We start from the raw sequence: 20,907 nt of genomic DNA on the forward strand, positions 1-20,907 counted from the left end.
GAGAGGCCTGTCAGCGTGCTCGTAATTTGCCTCTTTTTTATAGCTCCAAGCTCACTCAGGTCTGATATGAATTCATTGAGAGAACATCCCCCGAGTGTGATATGGGGTGTCGGGGGGGGGAGAGAGCCATTTATTACCTGGTCCCCCCTCGCTTATTGCCTTTTTGGAGAGAGCGCTCCTAACAGGCTTATCCTTGTGGCCCTGAAGGGTCCTTCACGGCCCACATCATTTTGTTCTCGCACACAGGCGCATGCCCTACCAAATGCTGCCACTTTTTATTCCACCCCAGGAAGCGGTGACAGTTGATTTCCTGTCCTGTCACCAACCCACCCCCCATCTGTCCACCACCACCGTGAGTCTTTGCCAAAAAGCGGTGGAGCAACACACACCACTACTCTGCAATAATAAGCTCACGACTCCCACCAGGTGACATTGGCGTCAGAAAATGGGACATTTGGGCTTTCAAGGGTAGACAATGACTCTGTCAATAGAATCATATCATCTGGGTGTGTTGCTTTAAGAGGCGGCGTGAGGCCCCCTGCCAAAAAAAAAAGTTTGGGCTGAGACACTTTGTGAACATAAAGTCAAAAAAAGAGGAAATAATATAAACTTTGTGCACAAAGACATTTACAATAAAGCTACATAAGCTCCTCATACTTTAACGACTACAGTGTCGCACTGAAGTGTTGCTAAAGGCAGTTCGACTTCATGCTTATGCATAAAAAAAGTTAATCACTGTATATTAAATATTATAAATGATTACTGTGTAGAGTTGCATGGCGGTCGAGTGGTTAGCACGCAGACCTCACCAGGGTTCAATTCCACCCTCGACCATCTCTGTGTGGAGTTTGCATGTTCTCCCCGTGCATGCGTGGGTTTTCTCCGGGTACTCCGGTTTCCTCCCACATTCCAAAAACATGCTAGGTTAATTGGCGACTCCAAATTGTCCATAGGTATGAATGTGAGTGTGAATGTTTTTTTTTCTATATGTGCCCTGTGATTGGCTGGCGACCAGACCGGGGTGTACCCCGCCTCTCGGCCAAAGACAGCTGGGATAGGCTCCAGCATTTCCTAGCGACTCTAGTGTGGTTCTTCCTAAGGTATGATATGAGCTGTATTCAAGGAAGGCACCTAGCATAAATAGTTGTTTACAATCCATAAAGTAAAAGTAGGAAAAATTCCAGACCGTGGACGTACTAAACTTGCGAAGCTTTGTTGCCCTGTGGAGCACAACACAGATGGATGAGGTCTCAATATCTGCAGAAAAACCCATACCGATATGATTCGATATTCCGTTTTTATGATATTGGACATCCATCGTCAGTTTTTGTGTTAGCCTTGGTACACTGAGCAGCCAGGACAGACGTATGTCACGGAATGAATTCCTGTTCTATAGTTGTCATTGCACTGTCCCTCGTGAAATGACAAAAAGCCAAAGAAAAAGCAGAAACCTTGTTGAGTTTTATTTGTAATTCGACTACTACTAAATGTCGACTTCATACTAGGACTGTTGGGACAGTATAGCAGAAATTGACATGTCAAAGCAGCACCTTAGCAAGCAATGCGAGGTCATACCATCTAAACATCATGGCCCCCACCTCACCTCCCTCACTTAGCATCCTTCAGGTTTTGGTTTCCCCTGCCAGATGATTGGCAGTGGGGGCGAGCATTACCATTTAGACGCTTAGAGGAGGCGATGATGTCAAACGTGGTGAGTGACAGTCGCACTTAGCTGCAACAAAGCAGCTTTTGTCTTCAGGAGCTATATAAAGACGAGACTGGGGCTGGTGGATTACTGTCTGCCACTGACAAGCTGCACTGTTTATCATCATACGGTACAGCGTAACCTTTAAATTACATCGCTCCTACATGTTGTACAATTTGGCTGTTGTTGTGTCGCCTTTTTGATGGCAAAGACAGGAAAATGTGATGGTAACCCTAGAGCCACAAATGGCAAATATTGCCACACCGCAATGTGGTATACCTGTCCTTGTCCTGGCTGCTCAGTACAACTAAAGCAACAAACATTCATTCATTCATTCATTCATTCATTTTCTACCGCTTTTCCTCACAAGGGTCGCTGGGGTGCTGGAGCCTATCCCAGCTGTCTTCAGGCGAGAGGCGGGGTACACCCTGGACTAGTCGCCAGCCAATCACAGGGCACATATAGACAAACAACCATTCACACTCACATTCATACCGATGGACAATTTGGAGTGGCCAATTAACCTAGCATGTTTTTGGAATGTGGGAGGAAACCGGAGTACCCGGAGAAAACCCACGCATGCACAGGGATAACATGCAAACTCCACACAGAGATGGCCGAGGGTGGAATTGAACTCTGGTCTTAAAGCAACAAACATTCATTCATTCATTTTCTACCGCTTATCCTCACGAGGGTTGCGGGGGGTGCTGGAGCCTATCCCAGCTGTCTTCAGGCGAGAGGCGGGGTACACCCTGGACTGGTCGCCAGCTAATCACAGGGCACATATAGACAAACAACCATTCACACTCACATTCATACCTATGGACAATTTGGAGTCGCCAATTAACCTAGCATGTTTTTGGAATGTGGGAGGAAACCACAGTACCCGGAGAAAACCCACGCATGCACAGGGAGAACATGCAAACTCCACATAGAAATGGCCGAGGGTGGAATTGAACCCTGGTCTTAAAGCAACAAACAATGAAACAAAATAAAAAATGAACATAAATTACATGTGCGCAGTTAGCATCACATTAGTGACTGCAAATCCTTCCCAGTTTTAATACTACTGTTAACACTAAAGATGTTAAACAAAGTTAACCATAGAGCTTGTTGAGTGTATTTCCATTTTTAATTACCTTGTGTACGAATGGTGCCTTATAAATAAACTTGCCTTGCCTTTGCATGAACAAAGCTGACTTTGTGGCACGAGTTTTATTATTCTGTTATTGTTGTCGGCTCATTGTACTGAGCAACCAGGACAATAGGTTTGTTTCTTGTTCTGTGTTTGTCATCACACTTTTTCTCATGGACTTCAATGGTACACTCATCACAAATAAGCCCTTATTAACTCTACAGGTCACGTTTGAAGTAACATTTAAACATTCTTAACCCATTCAATCCCAGCCCCTTTCGTACTGGTCATTTTTGATGATTTTGACTGATCTTTCAAGGCACACATAATGTTGCATTTTATGGCTATATGAGCATGGAAACTACTAAAAGAATGATTCAACTTTTGTCTTTCTTCAGAAAAAAAAATCTTTGTTTCTACCTTTTTCCTTGCTTTAGTAATCAGCAGTAGAACATTGGTAAGTTTCAGGAAAATATCAGTATCCGACTAAAAAAGGGAGAATAACAGTTTTTTGTGAAAAGTGACACTTTTCAAACATATCTTTCACTTTGACACAAATATGCTTTGCTTTTGTGACATCTCAAATATCTAAATAATGATACCGACATACCAAGGATGCTTTGATATGATTACGGCAGGATGAAGGATCGAACCCACAACCTTCAGGTTGGGAGACGATTCTACCATGCCGTCGTGTTTACATTTTTCTACAATTTATAACCTTCTGCATGTTAAACTCCACGTCACTTCCTCCTTCTTGTCATGTGTTTTTTTTTCATGCACATTATCTCTGCTGAAATGCACTAATGGGGAGTTGCATCAAAATGTAAAAGACGTATAAATATGTTGTTGTGATCGGCCGTTTGGGTCGTCTTTGGTATTGAACGAGTTAACTGTCATTTTACATTTTGCTCTTCTATTATTAGTTATATTGTCTCATGTTCTACTCAGCTGCCAGGACAACTGCATGTGCTATGGTTATCATCACATTTTTCCTCTGCATCTTTCTACATGGCGTTGGATATTGTTTTAATATAATTTTTTTATTATAGAGTAGTGAACTTGTAATTTTTGTACAGCTGTTAAAATGTAATGGTAATGGTTTTATTTCATAAAGAATAAAGAATTTCATTTGAACATGCATCAGATTACAATTGAATGCATCACATAATCAGTTCACAGTTCCACATGTCCAAAAGGAGTAGGAAGAAGCAAAGCTTATTAAATCCTACCCCTCCACCTGGTTCTTTTACAATCAGTAACTGTTACATTTGTTCACTTCCTGCTTTCCTACTATAGTTTTTTTTTGTTTTTTTTTTTTTAAATGTGACTTAAAACATAGCTTTTGTAGTTTTGAAATTGTGACCTTAAATTGTTTCCTATGAGTACATTACAAAACTTCTATTCCCTTGCTTTCATTTACTTTCCTTAAATGGATATTTTCTCCCAGCAATTCTCTAGCAATACGTCAGTGATGAGATAAGACGAAGGTAATCCACAAGTGAGTCTGCCAAGAAGCTTTTGTCTAGAAGTTTCTCCCTCTTGGAATGCAGGACAACAACCAAAAAAAAAAAACCATCCAGCTGCTTTTTTTTGTCTGTCCATATGGCATTGTCTTTTTGTTGCTGAATCTAATTTACACTTAAACTGACTTTCTCTGTTGCTCTTGCAAGGACAATATGTTTATTTCACCGGAAAAGTGTGTCATCAATCATATAGCCAGGTTATGTTTAAGAACATGCACACCAAGCAGCTGCATAATGAGATAGAACACACTAACAACTTCATTGACAGTGAACTCACCATGCGGCCTTGTTTGCAGGTCGGCAAGGCAGATGGCGTCGTCCAACGGGCTGTGTCGATATGGCACCAGGGTGGACTGCTGCTGGGGATGGACACGCCAGTCGTGGGGGCACTGCCAGCGTGAGTGCTGCTGCTGCTGCTGCTGCCATTGTTGGAAGGGAACAGGGGTGCAGGGTTGGGCTGGTGAGGTAGCGCTGGGGTGGCTTTAGCATTAGCACTGTCGCTACAAAGCAATGTTTATTATGTTTTAAATGTGTCAAATCTGTCATGCTGCTGCAGTGTTATGACCCACAACAAATATTTTACAACACATTTTAATGATTCCAAGCTGTAACTGAAACGGATGCTAACGTCAATGTTCCCCATAAGAAATAATTACAATTAATCCAATTAATCTATTCTAAAAATGCCTAAATATGTTAGCACAAATACATTTTTGTAGCAGAAAACAAAGCAAATTATACTTGGCCTAAGTCAAGCCTAAAAAAGGCTAAATGGACTAAAATACAAAACAGTGTAAGACTGTATTCTACATTAGCCACACCATATTGTATGCTAACTGGAAAATATATACAAACCTTTTTTACACTAACCAAGGCAGACCATATCCAAAAAATTGAAAAAAAATGACAATAAAAGCAAACTAATAGCTATATTTTTTTAGCTAGCTAGCACATGTAGCAATATAGATCAACATAATGGTCAGGCCATTTATTGCAAGGCGGAATTGAATATTTTGCTCTATTTGTGCGAGTCACACTCACTACACGCTTTGAATGGCCAACTAGTGGCTAACAGCCTTTGCCCTATCTGCCCCGACGACATTTAAGATAAATTTGATACATACCTATAACAATGAGAAGATGGGTGTTGACACAGTTGGTCATGAAGCGACAGTGTTGTGTTAGTTGTTGTTAGCGGGCTAACACTTTACAGGTGCCTCAAAATATGGAATAATTTCAGAATTAATACTTTCAAGTAAGATCTACTTAATGTAATATTAATACTGGTGCTCTTTTAAAAGGATTCGGGTGCTCTGTTTTGTTTTGAATGACACTTTTGTTAATGTTAGGTAGCAATGTTAGTGCTAATATGCTAACATGCAAAGCTAACAAGGCGTCTTGCTGGTGGGTTGCAGGGTGCTGCTGTTTCTGGGTTTAATTTTAAGCCTTTTTTCACGACAGGAAATGAGCATAAAGGGTATGTTTACTTAGTACATTAGCTTCTCTTATCTTAGCATAATTGTCTAAATGACTCCCTGTGGTGGAAAAAGTCTTAAAGGCTTCAAGGCTCTGCATGTTTGTGTGTGTGTGTGTGTGTTTGTTTTTTTCTTGCTCATCTCCATTATTTGTAGCTCTAATCAGTCTTCAATTGTAAGTACTGTACTTTCATATGAGAAATATGTCGCACAAGGCTACTTGTGGTCTAAAGCTGCAAGCAAACATCTAGTTTGTTGATTTGTTTGCGCCGAGGGCCATCTCCTTACTCAATTATGGTGACAGAGATCCTTCCGGCCAAGAGAATTTGCTGTACTGAACTCACGACACCCCCAGTGAGTTTGCATTCTTTGGTCCAGATTAATTTAAGGTCTTTCCAAGATAAATCTGCGTTTTAATCCTCATCCAGCACCCAAAACAAAGAATGATATTGTCCTTTTTTATCCAAACACAGCATAGAACAGCTTGTTCTCATGGTAGTTTAGCAACAAGTATGTGTGAAGCTGCAGCTACAGACAACATTAGCTTGAACCTGACAAGCATAGTTGTAATTATGCTTGAATTTAACTAATCCTGGTATATCACATTATTGCAATATTTTGCTAACCATGCCAATAATGTTACAATACAGTGATTATGTGAAAATCGATATATTTGGAAAAAACACTGACAATACAATACAATAGCTACGGTTTGGGCATAAAACAGTATAAATCGAGCCACAGTACCATATAAGAGAAAACAAAACCTGAATGAACATGAGAAGCTGCTTTCAGGTGTTGCTGAGTCTGTGCACTGATGGAAGAGATTAGGTGAGCTTCTCAAACAGTGGCAACTCTTCTCCCGGAATTTAATGGATCACTATTTCTTTTATAATATAATATGATATTATATATAGATATATAAATATATATCCCGAGGTGTAAGATTCAGAGGGTTAGAGGCGAGATGATCACTGCAGCAAGCAAGGAAAATCAGGCTAGGCGGTAAAAAAAACAAGCTCTTTTGAAATTGTCAGGCTGAAACATTTTATTTAATGATAAGCTACTTACCATCGGGATCATCTTACTGATACTTTTGAATTCAGTGCGAAGATTTATAAGTCTTTTTTTCCCATAATCTGTTTGGGGGTGAAAATGTCTCCATCGTAACAACTGTATTAGTTGAACATGCAATGTTTTAAGTAGCATTTTAACACTTTTTACTGTCATAGAAATGTGAAAAGACGTTAACCGCCCTATATGATGCGCACTGGTGGCATAGTATTTAAAGAAGTGGTGAGGGCTCTTGTAAAAAGAAGTTCACCCCGTTAATGCTGAAAGATTCATTCATATTCTACCGCTTATCCTCACGAGGTTCGCGGGGGTGCTGGAGCCTATCCCAGGTGTCTTCTGGCGAGAGGCGGGGTACACCCCGGACTGGTCGCCAGCCAATCACAGGGCACATATAGACAAACAACCATTCACACTCACATTCATACTTATGGACAATTTGGAGGCGCCAATTAACCTAGCATGTTTTTGGTATGTGGGAGGAAACCGGAAAACCCACGCATGCACGGGGAGAACATGCAAACTCCATATAGAGATGCCCGAGGGTGGAATCGAACTCGGGTCAGCCCATGCTGAAAGATAAACAATCAGAATCGGGGGTTCTCACACTTTTCAACCTGCAAGCTACTTTTAAAATGACCCACTCCCAAAAATCTACCTTCTACTATAAGGATAGAAAACATATTTATATATTAATGATGTCCAATATTGGATTTTTTTTGCAGAAAACCGATATGCCGATACCGATATCAGCCAATACCCATACCGACATTCTCATATGTGTTGGATACAGCATTTTTTGCCATTTTCATGATACCAATATCTAACGATATCGCATTTTTATGCTGATACCGGGTCGATAATTATCGTCCCCAATAATTATTAGACATCCCTAATGTATATAAATGTATAATGTATTCACTGTATTTATAAATATGAGTTTGTCTGTACATTGTATATATAACCATTTAACCATCCATTCATCCCGTCAAGGGGACAGCATCCTAAGCAGGGAAGCCCAGACTTGCCTCTCCCCACCCACGTTCCCAGACCACTTGAGAGACATAGCCTCTCCAATGTGCCCTGAACACCTCAGTTTAAACAACATCAGTTTAAAGCAACCACGACTGCTGTGGTTAGAGCAGTGGGTCTCAGTTATTGTTCCCCTCGGGGACAGAAATGTTTCCACGCCCCGCCGATTTGAAATACTATTGAGGAAGTGACTAGTAGTGACAATAGTCATTTAAACTGTAACCAGGAAAATGCAACAAAATAGAGACCAGTGAAGCAAGAGTTAAATGTTCAGTACAGCAAATTTGTACATGTTGGCAGATCTGGGGTAACCTTGAAAGTCCTGCCCCGCGCCACTATTTGAGACGCACAGGGTTAGAGAAAACAACACAATACCAACATAGGGATGAATAATATTGACTTGTGGTGGTGTCAGCATATTATTCATTTTTAATGCGGTTCATTTTGGTCTGCAACTGACCCCGCATTGGTTTTCAAAGCCATATCCACAGACACCAGGATTTACTTTGACTGACTTTTCACTCATTGTTTGGACAAATGCAGCGATTGTGTTTCCAACTCGGTCACTTGAGCTTTGAAAGCAGTGGGAAAAGTGATAGTGTTTTTAGTGGTAGTAATGATCTGTGGGCAGTGTTCTTATCGCATGCTTTATTTCACCAGCGTGGAGTGGCTCAGGTATCGGTTCAAGTGTGTCTGCTCGAGCAAAAGCGCAGAAGAAATGGGCTTAAGGAGCTTTGAAGAGGAATAAAATGTTGAGATTTACTCTAAGCGGGGTCTTATCGTGTGACCTTTGAATGATTGAAATGATGCGGGCGAGAGCGCAGACATCCGCTAATGCATCAACACAAAGGACGTCTTGCAAAGAATGTCTGAAAACAAATCTTTACATGTATAAAAGTGTATTAATTAAAAAAAAACAGTGATATGAAGGTGCTCTGCCAAGTCTCAAGGGGGGATGTGAAGTAAGCAAACACCGGAGGCGAAGGCAGCACTAATGGAAAATAGCGGAAATACACAAAACTTCATAGAAATCTGTGGTGTCATTTTGTGTACTGTGTGGTGTAATACTGCTAACTAACACTCTCGTTAACTAACCAATGAACAGGGTTGCTAACAGTACCCATCAAACTCACTAACAGGGCATTTGTGACCTCACAATATTGAGAGGACAGCCATGTTTCTACTAACAGTCCAGTTCGCCAAAGTTTGGTATGGAAACCAATCCACTGTCAGCCAGTCTAGCATCACCCTTTTGGTACTGACCCACAAAGAAGTTTTTATTCCATACCAAAGTGGAACAAACTGTTTTGTGGAAGCATGGCTATCTAACATCATCTTCATGTGTTTAACAACATCCTTGCTCCTGTTTGGCCGTTTGTTTTGCAGCTTCCATCTCCTTAATTCGCAGGCTAGTCGGGATAAGGTGCCCCAAGCCCCAAGGTTAGCTCCACACAATCTGGCTTTATGGACATGCATTACTTGGGGGAGGGGGGGGCGGTTGTGGGTGGTGTGGTGGCACAGCCTGTGAATCTTATTTATAGATCAAAAGTCACCCCGATAACCTTGGTACTTAAACTCTCTCAACCTGACTGACTGTAGCGGAAGCGTTGAAGTGTTTTGGATGACGCTGAGCAGTAATTGTGATCCGAGTGGGGAGATTTAGGTTAAAAACTGAAAAAAAAAGTGGGGAGATTTAGGTTAAAAACTGAAAACTGTTTTTATGGGGTTAGGGCATCCATTTACGCAGCATTACCTCATCACCTTAGACCAGGGGTCTCAAACACGCGGGCCGTGGGCCAAATGTGGCACGCAGGACACTAGTTTGAGGCCCCCACCTTGATATGAAAGTTTAATGTTAGTGCGGCCCGCGCAAGTTTGATATGGATGCTGTATGGTATCATGTACCCAGAAAAAATTATTAAGTTTGATTAATGTTCATGTTAAAGGTTAAATAACTGTTAATAGTTATCCTCCCTATCCGTGTGGAAGTGGTAAGTTTTTGGATATTTAAGTTTAAAGGAAATAACTTGAAGGCTACCGTTTAGGTCGCTAGCTCTCTAGTTTGCGAGTTAGCATGTGTCTCAAGACCCTGCAGTTGCGCAATATGTTGTAAATGTGACTATAGTCGTGTTTTGTCATGTCTACAGGGCTCTAATAATGCTTTGTTAATTTTAATCAGAAAAAAATAATTTGTCTAGTTTTTATTTGCCGTTTCATTATTATTATTATATTTATTTATTTATTACTGATTGATTTTCTTTATTCTTGATTTGTTTATTTATTTTTCATCTTATTTTGTGTAGAAAAATAAAAAGTAAGATATTTGAGAACAGTGGAATGTTTTATCAGAGCTTTTCTTGTAGAAAATTGGAACCAAAGTTTTTTAATTTTTTTTGTTTTTAATAAATGTGTTTTTTTGGGGGGGGGGGGGGGGGGAACCTGATGCGGCCCAGTCTCACCCAGACCAGAGCTCCAGTGGCCCCCAAGTAAATTGAGTTTGAGACCTGCCTTAGACATTTTTCATTTTCAGTACACATTAATTATTGTATTTTCCCAACATCTTCAGTGTTTACTGGGGTTGTTTGCAACTGAATGAGAAGCTTCTGAGATAAGACTCAGCAGTTCCAAATCTGAGGTCATGGTTCTTCGTTGGAAATGAGTGGATTGCACCCTTGAGGTTGGGCGACAGGTCTTGCCCCATGTAGAGGTGTTGAAGTATCTCTGAGTCTTGTTCACGAGCGAGGCAAGGTTGGAGTATGACGTTGACGGGCGGATCAGCACAGCATCTGCAGTTATGCAAATGCTACTGGACGGTCATGTTGAATTTTTATTAATTTACTGATCAACTGATCGTCTCTTCAACATTGCATGGAAGTCGGGAACAGTACCTGGGGTGGTGGTGGTCCGCCTTTTCAAGAAGGGTGACCGGAGGGTGTGTTCCAACTATAGGGGGATCACACTCCTCAGCCTCCCTGGGAAAGTCTATTCCAGGGTGCTGAAGAGAAGGGTACGACCGTTGGTCGAACCTTTGTCACATGAGGTCCAATGCGGTTTTCGTCCTGGTCGTGGAACACTGGACCAGCTCTACACCCTCACGAGGGTGCTTGAGGGTGCATGGGAGTTTGCCCAACCAGTCTACATGTGCTTTGTGGACCTGGAAAAGGCATTCTACCGTGTCCCTTGTGACGTCCTTTGGGGGGTGCTCCGGGAGTACGGGATTGGTGGCGCGCTACTACGTGCTATCCAGTCCTTGGACAAACGGGGCAGGAGTCTGGTTTGCATTGCCAGTAGTAAGTCAAGCCTGTTTCCGGTAAACATTGGCCTCTGCTAAGGCTGCCCTTTGTCACTGATTCTGTTCACAATTTTCATGGACAGATTTTCTAGTCCAGATGCCTCCCGGACGCCTCCCTGGTGAGGTGTTCCGGGTATGCCCAGCCGGGAAAAGGCCCTAGTACCTAGACCTAGTACACGCTGGAGGGATTATGTCTCACAGCTGGCCTGGGAACGCCTTGGTGTCTTCCCGGTGGAGCAGGAGAAGGTGGCCGGGGACTGGGAAATCTGGGTTTCCCTACTGAGACTGCTGCCCCCGCGACCCGGACCCGGATAAGCGGAGGAAAATAGATGGATGGACTGATCAATCTATATTCCCACCTTCACCTTGGGTTGTGAACTTTGGTCATGACCGAAAGGACGAGATTGCGGTCAAAATGATTTCCCTTCGTAAAAAAAGGGCTTTTTAGCCTGTCCTTCCATGCACTTGGGCACTTTCACAGTGTTTGCATCTGGTGTGACTTATGGACTACATGTTGAACAATTGTTTCAACACAACAGTGAAAAGTGCGTATCAGTTGTTCCAACAGTCACACCCTATGTGCCTCTGTTAAGGCCTTGATTCTACCTTAGACAGTAGAAAATAGCTGGATTGATTCATACAGAACAGCACTTATATATCACCGTTGTTCATGTCATCTAGAAGTGTGTCAACATTGTTTATTACTCCATAGATGGCAGGCTCACTTAGTGTAATCAAAATGGAGGCGTCACTTCAGTCACGCCAAATACCTTGCAAAGTGTGTCAGTTGTTGGATGTTTCGTCCTTGCTAATGGACCGACCATCCTATCTGCTATTTTTGGCCTTCCAGCTGCTGAGGGCATTTTTAGTTGATCAACCCCGCCGTCCATGCACCGATCCTTCTGCCAAGTCTGACCGACACTTATAAATACTCTCGGAGTCCCGTTGATGGCCGCCTGTGATCCAGCTTATCCCAGCCAAGCATTCCTCGCCGCTGATCCAACTAGCGGCAAAAGCTTCTTTCTTTCATTTGAGGTTCCCGACAAGTGGGGAGACAAGTTTCCAACAACAAACTGATGGTCCACTGGATATTTGGAGTCCGGACACTTGATCCTTTGGGAGAGGAAGCGTCTAGCAACTTCGAGCCTTTTAATGATGATGATAATGATTGTCATCAATGACGTTGATGATTGGGGCGAGAAGTTTCCACTTTTAGCAGTAGTATCAGCGCTCTAACATTAGCGGGACGGCACCTACAGTATGAAAAAGGGAACACCCAAAAGAGTTTAACCACCAGACACTTGCTTCTCCCACCCTGTTGTATTGAAAGCCGTTGTCGCAAATGAATACCGGGGACACTGTCAGGCCTGTGATGCGGCACTTTTGTACAATCTCACTGCAGTGGTTTTCATTTATTTTCTGTCAGAAATGTTTCTGCGACTTGGAAGGCAAACCCCCTTTTTTTTTTTTACTATCATTGCAGTCATTGGACAGTAAGGCTTTTTTACATTCAAAAAGCAATGCCGTGAACATGACATTCAGTTCAGTATGCTAATAAAGGTCATTACACACAATTTTGTTCATAGATTCAATAACATTTCAATCAATCAGAATACATAGCATTTGTTATATACAGTTCATGTTCTGCCCCTGGTTAGCATTGCATCAAGCAACCATTAGAAATATACAAAAAGAGAAGATCAAGAAAATAATGACGACGAAATGAAGGTAACACACTACTTCATGTCAGCTGACCGAAATCATGTGACAGATCCTTGTTGATGTTTGAATTTTTGACGTTCGTTTGTTTGACGATCATGAGATTTTGTCTTCCGAGTATGATCCAAGATGGCTGCGTGAACAAACCAAGCCGCACAAATACAACAGCCACACGCTAACCAGGCGGGCGAACGTAAACCAAGGCAACATTTTAGCATATATTTTGGATGTTCACTGAAAAAGTGATAACCAGGGCGAATGTTAACCAAGGTACTACTGATTGCAGGGCCGGAAATTGTGCTTTGAAAAAAAATTTTAAACTTTTCAGAATTGAAAAACTCTAAGAAATTCACTGATTAAGGGCAGGTGGGGGGAATGAAAAGCATCTTTTTTTCAAAATCAAGTAGATTTTTTAATAAATTGAAAGAGAAAGAAAAATTGAAATATATGATTTCATCGGACAGCAAAAAAATAAAATAAAAATATATAATAATAAAATATAAAATAATATACAAATATGTCATTTAGACATAAAATTTACCTAAAATATTCACCTTTTATGTTTTATTTTATTTTAAGCTCACAGTCATTAAACAAAACTAACATACTGAAACATAAAAAAATATTGAATGCTAATTTATTTCAGTAGTTCAATTCAAAAAGTGAATTTAAAGCTCATAAACCCCAATTTGAGTATATCATAAAATGTGAAAAACTATCAGACTATTCAATATTGTAAAACACAGGTTTGTGCTCTAATTAAAAAAATGAACTGCCAGAACTTCCCGTGCCTTTTAATTGGTGTCTGTCTTAATCGAACGACTGAAATCAAATACATTTTACAACATATTTTGATTCATTGGATGCAGTCCACAGTCCACAGCATTAATTAATCCAGCGCTCAGTTAGGAAGAAATTAATGAGGCCGTTAATGAAATGTATCAGCCAGGGCCCAATAACAACAACACTGTTGACAATCATCTCTAAACATTACTCGCATCTTGTTAGCCAGACAGTAATTACGGTCTAGAAGAGTTAATCCTCTTTGGAAATATGCCAGTGTAAACATCAGGAATCCAACCTTGGAATGGGCATAAAAATCAATGAATTAAGAATTGAGTCAATGGAGGCAAAAATGAAGTGCACTACTTGGCTTCAACCAGCAGAGGCGCTGTTGATTAAGTATGGTACGGAATTTGTTAACTTTCTTCATAATCCATGTAGGAAATTTAGTCAAATGCCCATCTCCATATTGGTAAGATCATTGGTATTTGTCAGGAACGGCATCCGGAATAAATAGTCCTCAAGCCAAAATCAGTACACGGATCAAAAGATCCGCTGTGGCGACTCCGAAATCAGGAAAAAGCCAAAAGAAACAAATCTATAGGGTCCTTTATAGGTGGTGTCGACGGTCCCACCCGGGTGACAAACCACCATACTCCTAAAGTTTCATCAAAGCACAATAAACAAGCCTTAAAGATTAAGATGAACCATTCTGCTACCTTTACAGCTATATACTTTTAAAGCCTCGTTGGTGAAGCAGCCGTGCCATTAAACGCTTTTCCTCCCCCCTCTTCTAGCGCTCTGCCAGCCAGGCTGTAAACACGGAGACTGCGTGGGACCAAACAAGTGCAAATGTCACGCCGGTTACACGGGGAAGACCTGCAATCAAGGTGAGCTTTCAGAAGCTGCTACTAGTGTAAACAATAAATAGTGTCAACATGGATTTAGACTACATGGAAGCACGATTGTGTCTGTGTATGTTTGTGTGTTTTGTTTTTTTTTTTGTATTTGGATATATGTCATAAATCAATCTGTGGCGGTCAAAATTAACTAGTGGCGGGCCAGCACACCGCACAAGGGCCGTGTAAACTAATGTGGTCCCTCAATGGTTATGGCCCACTCCATAAGAGCCACCAAGTGAACCCAACTTTGTTTTCATCCCGTGAAGGACCCAGCGAAAGAGCTGACTCAGCACTGAGTGAGCGCTTCCTTTACCGTCAAGATAACATCTCAATTACTCACTAGACAACCCCTGAGTGGCTGTTTTTTTGTGTGTTGTGTTTCTGCATCACTGACAGGTTGCTCGTGCTGAAAAGCTCCCACTTTAGCTGTAAATCCGCGCCGGAGCTTGGAGGAATTCATGCCCTCAGACGGGAATAGGATAGTGTGTAATTAAAAGCAAGGGGGTTCGCTTGAGGAGGGGAGGTGTTGAAATCCTTTCCGGAATGTTCCAAATGAGTCATTGTGCGTGTCGGGTGTATAGGTGGCTCCCGTCTGCCTCGTCCAGACGTCTCTGCTTTGTCGTAAGACGTAAAAGGATCCAACTGCTGCTTATCGGAACGCTTCATTTCCTCCTAAGAAGCAGCCGTGTGTCACTTGGAGATTTTTTTTCCCCCCCTCATTTCTGGATAAGGCTTTTTTTCAGCATTGATAACCTCGGGTGTTTTGAAGTGGCGCATGCTATGGAAGCCATTTTAATTATTCAGAAGCCATAGATTAAAGTTGCTCATTTAAATTCTGCCTTCATTAAACATTGATTTGAGCTTTACGATTGATGTGCGTCGCCCCGATGGAACCGCTCTCTTCTTATCACTACCAGCGGAATATGCCATTTAAGGTCAAAGTGTCAAACCTCATAGCATTTAAATCAGATGATCTGGAAGTGCGTTGCAGGATCCATGCGGGATAAATCAAAATGCAGATGAAAAGCGTGCGGTGAAAATGAAGCTGCACCTGCATTAGTCTAACAAGTGGACATGCATTCTTTTGCTTTAAGTGGGTGGTGAAGACGGACACATGACTCTGCGGGTGGGATGACCATCAATGCACTGAAACACAAACACTACTTTTTTTAAAAACTCTGAACCAATCACAAGCTATAGGGGAACTCACAACAAGCGTGTCACCCGTTGGAAAACGCAGGAGGTCATTACTCAAACAGTCTGACTCACAATGTTATTTTACAAAGACTGCTAAACTCATCACACACCAACTTAACACTCAAAAGTCACCAAAATAATAGCAAAGTACCAATATTTACCAAAATTTACCTCTTTCCCATTGTGCATTTAATCCCAGCAAAGCATTTCATTGGTTATTCCTGCCGGGGTGCTGCAATGATGTCAGCCTCTCTCTGGGCATATTATTATTTGGCCCTCACAGCATATAGTCTGTTGTGTTTTATACATGGACAAATCTGTTTTTCTTTCTACATTTAGAGAGAAAAACAAATGCACTGTCTTAAACACTGGTGCACCTTTACCATTTTACGGTTGTAAATAAAATATATCTATTTTTGGTCATTTGGGAGGATTGCATTATTTAATAGTAGTTTAAAGAAAATAATATACCTGAATGCTCTCTCCCAAAATTCTTTAGTCCTTTATTTACAAATTTTGTGTATTATCATTTTTAACTTAATTTTACTGATGTCACATGGCTTTATTTATTTATATCTGTTTATGTATTTATGGAATGCATTGCTGATATTTAATTATTCCTATTTAATATTATTGAAATTATTATTGCCCCCAAAATATTGACTTTTATTTTGTCAAATCCCTTTGACTTGTTTGTAATAATTTTAATTTGTAATAGTTTTTTGACCAAATATTTAATTTTTAAGACAAACATACTCAGAATGACTGATTATTGACTTTAATAAAATGTGTGTTTTTGGTAAAATAATAATAAACTCACATTAAATTTTAGAAAATATAAACATGTTAGTTGAATTAATTATTATAAAAATAATAATAATAATTGAACATTTTTTGCAATATACACAAAAAGTCTAAAGTCACATTTAGCCTTTTCCATTATGCAGGACTTGCGTGCCTTTTTATTGCCAGCCCCATCTTACTATTTATTTGACTCCCTCTTCTCTGCCTATGTACATAATCTAAACGGGATGGCATATAAATGAATGATTAAAGGAACAGCTGTCAGGAATAATGATATGGAAAATTGCACAGATCCTCCTCCCGATGCCTGTGAGGATTTGGGATTTTAATCAGCCTGAGTAAATAAACTCATCAAGGTGATAATCTGTGTGTGACTCCCGGCAGCAGCAGAGCATCTAATAAGATGATAATGACGTGGAAGGTGGCTTTAATTAAAGTGATCTTGACCTGCTATTTAAAGACTTAGCCGGAGGAAGCTTGTCGCTAACATCACACGACCTCCACTTTGTCTTCAAATACAAAACATTAGATCAGAGTCACAGCTTGTTTAACACAAATGTTGTGATACGATACTGTGTAATTTACACCACTTGTTATACCTTTACTGTGTTTAAACTGTTGATTATTATTTTGCTTCATTGAAGATGGTGGTAGTATTTACATGACCAAGGAATTATTGGCAGCAAAATGAAATATTTCAACTTAAAACTCATCTTGTGTTCAACACAAGAAAAACAAGAGGAGGATCATGTTGTCATGTTCATAATATTATGTAATAATGCTGTTATATATGATGCGCAACAAGTCATATTTTTGACATATTTACAATTTTATAAGAAAATTATGTAATATTACAAGAAAAATATATAAATTATGAGAAAACTCCTGATAATAAAGTTGAAATATTTCCAGAAAGGAAGTTATACTTTTTCAAAACAAAAGTCCAAAGTCCAAAATCCAAAGTTAACTAGAAAAAAAGAACTACTACAAACAAAATGACTTAACACTACAAGAAACCGTGTAACTGCGTAATACAGTAGTCTGAAATTTGGAATACTGCGAATCTACAGTACAAATTGAAATATTTTAGGGAATAATGTCGGATGAAGAAAAAGCAAGTGGCGCAAGAATTGAGGGGTAGTTTCACAAAAATAAAGTCATAATGTTTCAAGAAAAAAGTTGGACTATTGTGAGAGGTGTAATTGTAATAATATAATACACATTTTGAGAGTAATGCAAATTTATCAAAGAAGAATACGCACTTTTACAAAATGATGTTGTACTATTTACTGCTAGTTACAGTCATACGCAAATAAAATTGTAATTTTCCAAGAATAAAGTTCTAGACAAATGTAACTTGACAAGAATAGTTAATAATTATGTTGAAATATTTTGAGAATGATTTCATAGTTTTACGAGAAAAACAGGGCATGCTTTTACAGGAGGTGTAGCTTACGGGATCACTGCAGGGACATATGAGACGGCCGCCACTAGCATAGCCAAGCTACCAACTCAGTTAGCCGTATTCTAAATGAAAGTGTCTCTAACTCAGTGGGAAAGAAGCCAAAAATGTACCACTTCCACATTGTATTGAGGGAGGGGTTTTTTTTGTTGTTTTTTTTACACCCTATCATGTTGGACATGTTGTGGCTTACCGCAAGCAGTGTGAGGGTAATATATCAATATCAATATTTTTGGATTTCATATTGTTACTAAAAAGTGCCCGCTTAAACAGACAGTCAGCATACTATACATATGATGTATTATTAATGTCATCATTAGCGCTCGCATGTTTTTGCAATAGCAGATTGGAGGTTTTGTCAAATCGAATAAAAACAAACAAAGGGAACATTAAAGGAACTGCCTCATACCTTCAAAGCTTCGGCATCGGGCCATAGGTTCTTTCTTCTTTCACAGCAGGCTTCCCAGCCTTCTTTCAACCCCCCTTTTCCACAACTGACACTACACTCGTTTCTTTTTTTTTTGCACAAATGGAGGAATACAATGTGAACAGAATGCAGTAAGTTACAAAAAAATCCTTCATATTTCTTGCAAAAGTTACAAACAAATGCAAAAGCAATGGCTGTTTATAAACGTCTATAGCTACTATGTGATCAGTATATGACAATGTCCTACTTGGCTGGGCAAATTATGATATGATGAACCAATTTTATGTGATTCCTGACGCTGAATAGTTTGCAGTCTGACCATGACGCTGAATGAAAGATCTAGCGACAAAAAAAGTAGCTAAGAAAGGATGTGATCTAATTCTTCTTTAGCCACAAAGAAGGAGCTGAGAAAGGATGAAAATGGGGCGGAGATAGACTCTTCTTCCCACAAGTGTAATCCTCTTTACTGCGTAATGTTCCTCTTTACTTTTCAGGAATGTGGCACGGTGGTCAGAGGTGTTCTAATCTTGTTTTTGTTTTTTTATCCTCCACTTTCTCTCTTTTTAAATGTAAAACCTTTAAAAGGAGAACAGCCGGCAGTCTATTTGACTCCACCCATGTGGTCCAGTCTCCTTCCTATAATTCAACCTGTGGACCATCAGATGGCGACTGTAGTGGTGGCGGAGGGTGAGATTGTTCTTACAAGGAGTCGATGTCCTCCTTTGTTGAGGGGGGGTTGAGGTTGTCCGTTTAGACTGAGCCTTGAGGAATGCAAGCATGAATGCAAAGCATGTCTTGAGCTTTCTTGAAGGCTATTATCCACCTGGACGCCACTCTTTTGCCCGTTAGAGCAATGCCTCAAGTTGTAAGGAGCCCATTGCTGAGGTGTGTAGGGAATGCAGCACGGCATACCTCAAGGAGGCTTGTTTTCTCGTCATTTGCATTATTTCTCCACCACCACCACCTCCTCCACCACCACCTCCATTTCCTAGTTTTCTATAGTCTTTCTTCCTTTCATCTGTCCTCTGTCGCTGTCTTATTCTATTCCCTTCAGAGGCTGCGTCTGGCATGTGAACACCACTCCAGTCCACTGAAATAATCCCTCATTTCCGTTTCTTTTGGCTAGTTTTTGTTTTTTCAGTACCACAGACAGAATCAGCTTGTAATTTAGTCAGAATATTACTAGAGTAACTCGCAAGTACAAGAGAATTCATTTGTCATTTGACAAAAATAGTCGTAATATAATGAAAAAAATCAATTATATATTGGATTTTTTTGAGAATATCTGTATAATAAATTTATTTTAGTTTTACGACAAAATTAAGTCAAAACTTGAGTGAAAAATGTTATATTGTGAGAATGAGTCGTAATGTTCCGAGCTAAATTTGAATTAACTAAATAATTTTACAACAAAAGCAAGTCAGGGCTGCACGGCGAGCGAGTGGTTAGCGTGTTTTGGCTAGTTTTTGTTTTTTCAGTACCACAGACAGAATCAGCTTGTAATTTAGTCAGAATTTTACTAGAATAACTCACAAGTAGAAGAAAATTAAATTGTCATTTGACAAAAATAGTCGTAATATAATGAAAAAAATCAATTATATAATGGATTTTTCTGAGAATATCTGTATAATAAATGTATTTTACTTTTACGACAAACTTGAGTCAAAACTTGAGTCAAAACTTGAGTCAAAACTTGAGTCAAAACTTGAGTCAAAACTTAAGTGAAAAATGTTATATTGTGAGAATGAGTCGTAATATTCCGAGCTAAATTTGAATTAACTAAATAATTTTACAACAAAAGCAAGTCAGGGCTGCACGGCGAGCGAGTGGTTAGCGCGTTTTGGCTAGTTTTTGTTTTTTCAGTACCACAGACAGAATCAGCTTGTAATTTAGTCAGAATATTACTAGAATAAGTCGCAATTACAAAAGAATTCATTTGTCATTTGACAAAAATAGTCGTAATATAATGAAAAAAATCAATTATATATTGGATTTTTCTGAGAATATCTGTATAATAAATTTATTTTAATTTTACGACAAAATTAAGCCAAAACTTAACTGAAAAATGTTATATTGTGAGAATGAGTCGTAATATTCCGAGCTAAATTTGAAATAACTAAATCATTTTACAACAAAAGCAAGTCAGGGCTGCACGGTGAGCGAGTGGTTAGCGCGTAAACCTCACAGCTAGGAGACCAGGATTCAATTCTCGTGCATGCGTGGGTTTTCTCCGGGTACTCCGGTTTCTTCCCACATTCCAAAAACATGCTAGGTTAATTGGCGACTCCAAATTGTCCATAGGTATGAATGTGAGTGTGAATGGTTGTTTGTCTATATGTGCCCTGTGATTGGCTGGCCACCAGTCCAGGGTGTACCC

At 40.0% G+C, this 20,907-nt stretch overlaps 1 protein-coding gene across 4 annotated transcripts in view; it reads left to right on the forward strand.

Moving 5' to 3' along the window:
- Positions 1–20,907, forward strand: part of npnta (nephronectin a) — a 55,062-nt gene that overhangs the window by 3,911 nt on the left and 30,244 nt on the right. For 2 of the 4 annotated variants that reach the window (XM_058046056.2, XM_058046053.2), the window contains exons 2-4: positions 4,663–4,763; positions 9,331–9,384; positions 14,536–14,628. In XM_058046056.2, coding sequence (XP_057902039.2) covers positions 4,663–4,763; positions 9,331–9,384; positions 14,536–14,628 — 248 coding nt within the window. The remainder of the gene's footprint in view (positions 1–4,662; positions 4,764–9,330; positions 9,385–14,535; positions 14,629–20,907) is intronic. The other 2 variants (XM_058046057.2, XM_058046055.2) reach the window with 1 other exon arrangement.

The sequence above is a fragment of the Doryrhamphus excisus genome, linkage group LG9 (assembly GCF_037039965.1).
Source record: "Doryrhamphus excisus strain RoL-2023G ecotype Guam linkage group LG9, RoL_Dexc_Guam_v1.1, whole genome shotgun sequence".
Lineage (NCBI taxonomy): Eukaryota > Metazoa > Chordata > Actinopteri > Syngnathiformes > Syngnathidae > Doryrhamphus > Doryrhamphus excisus.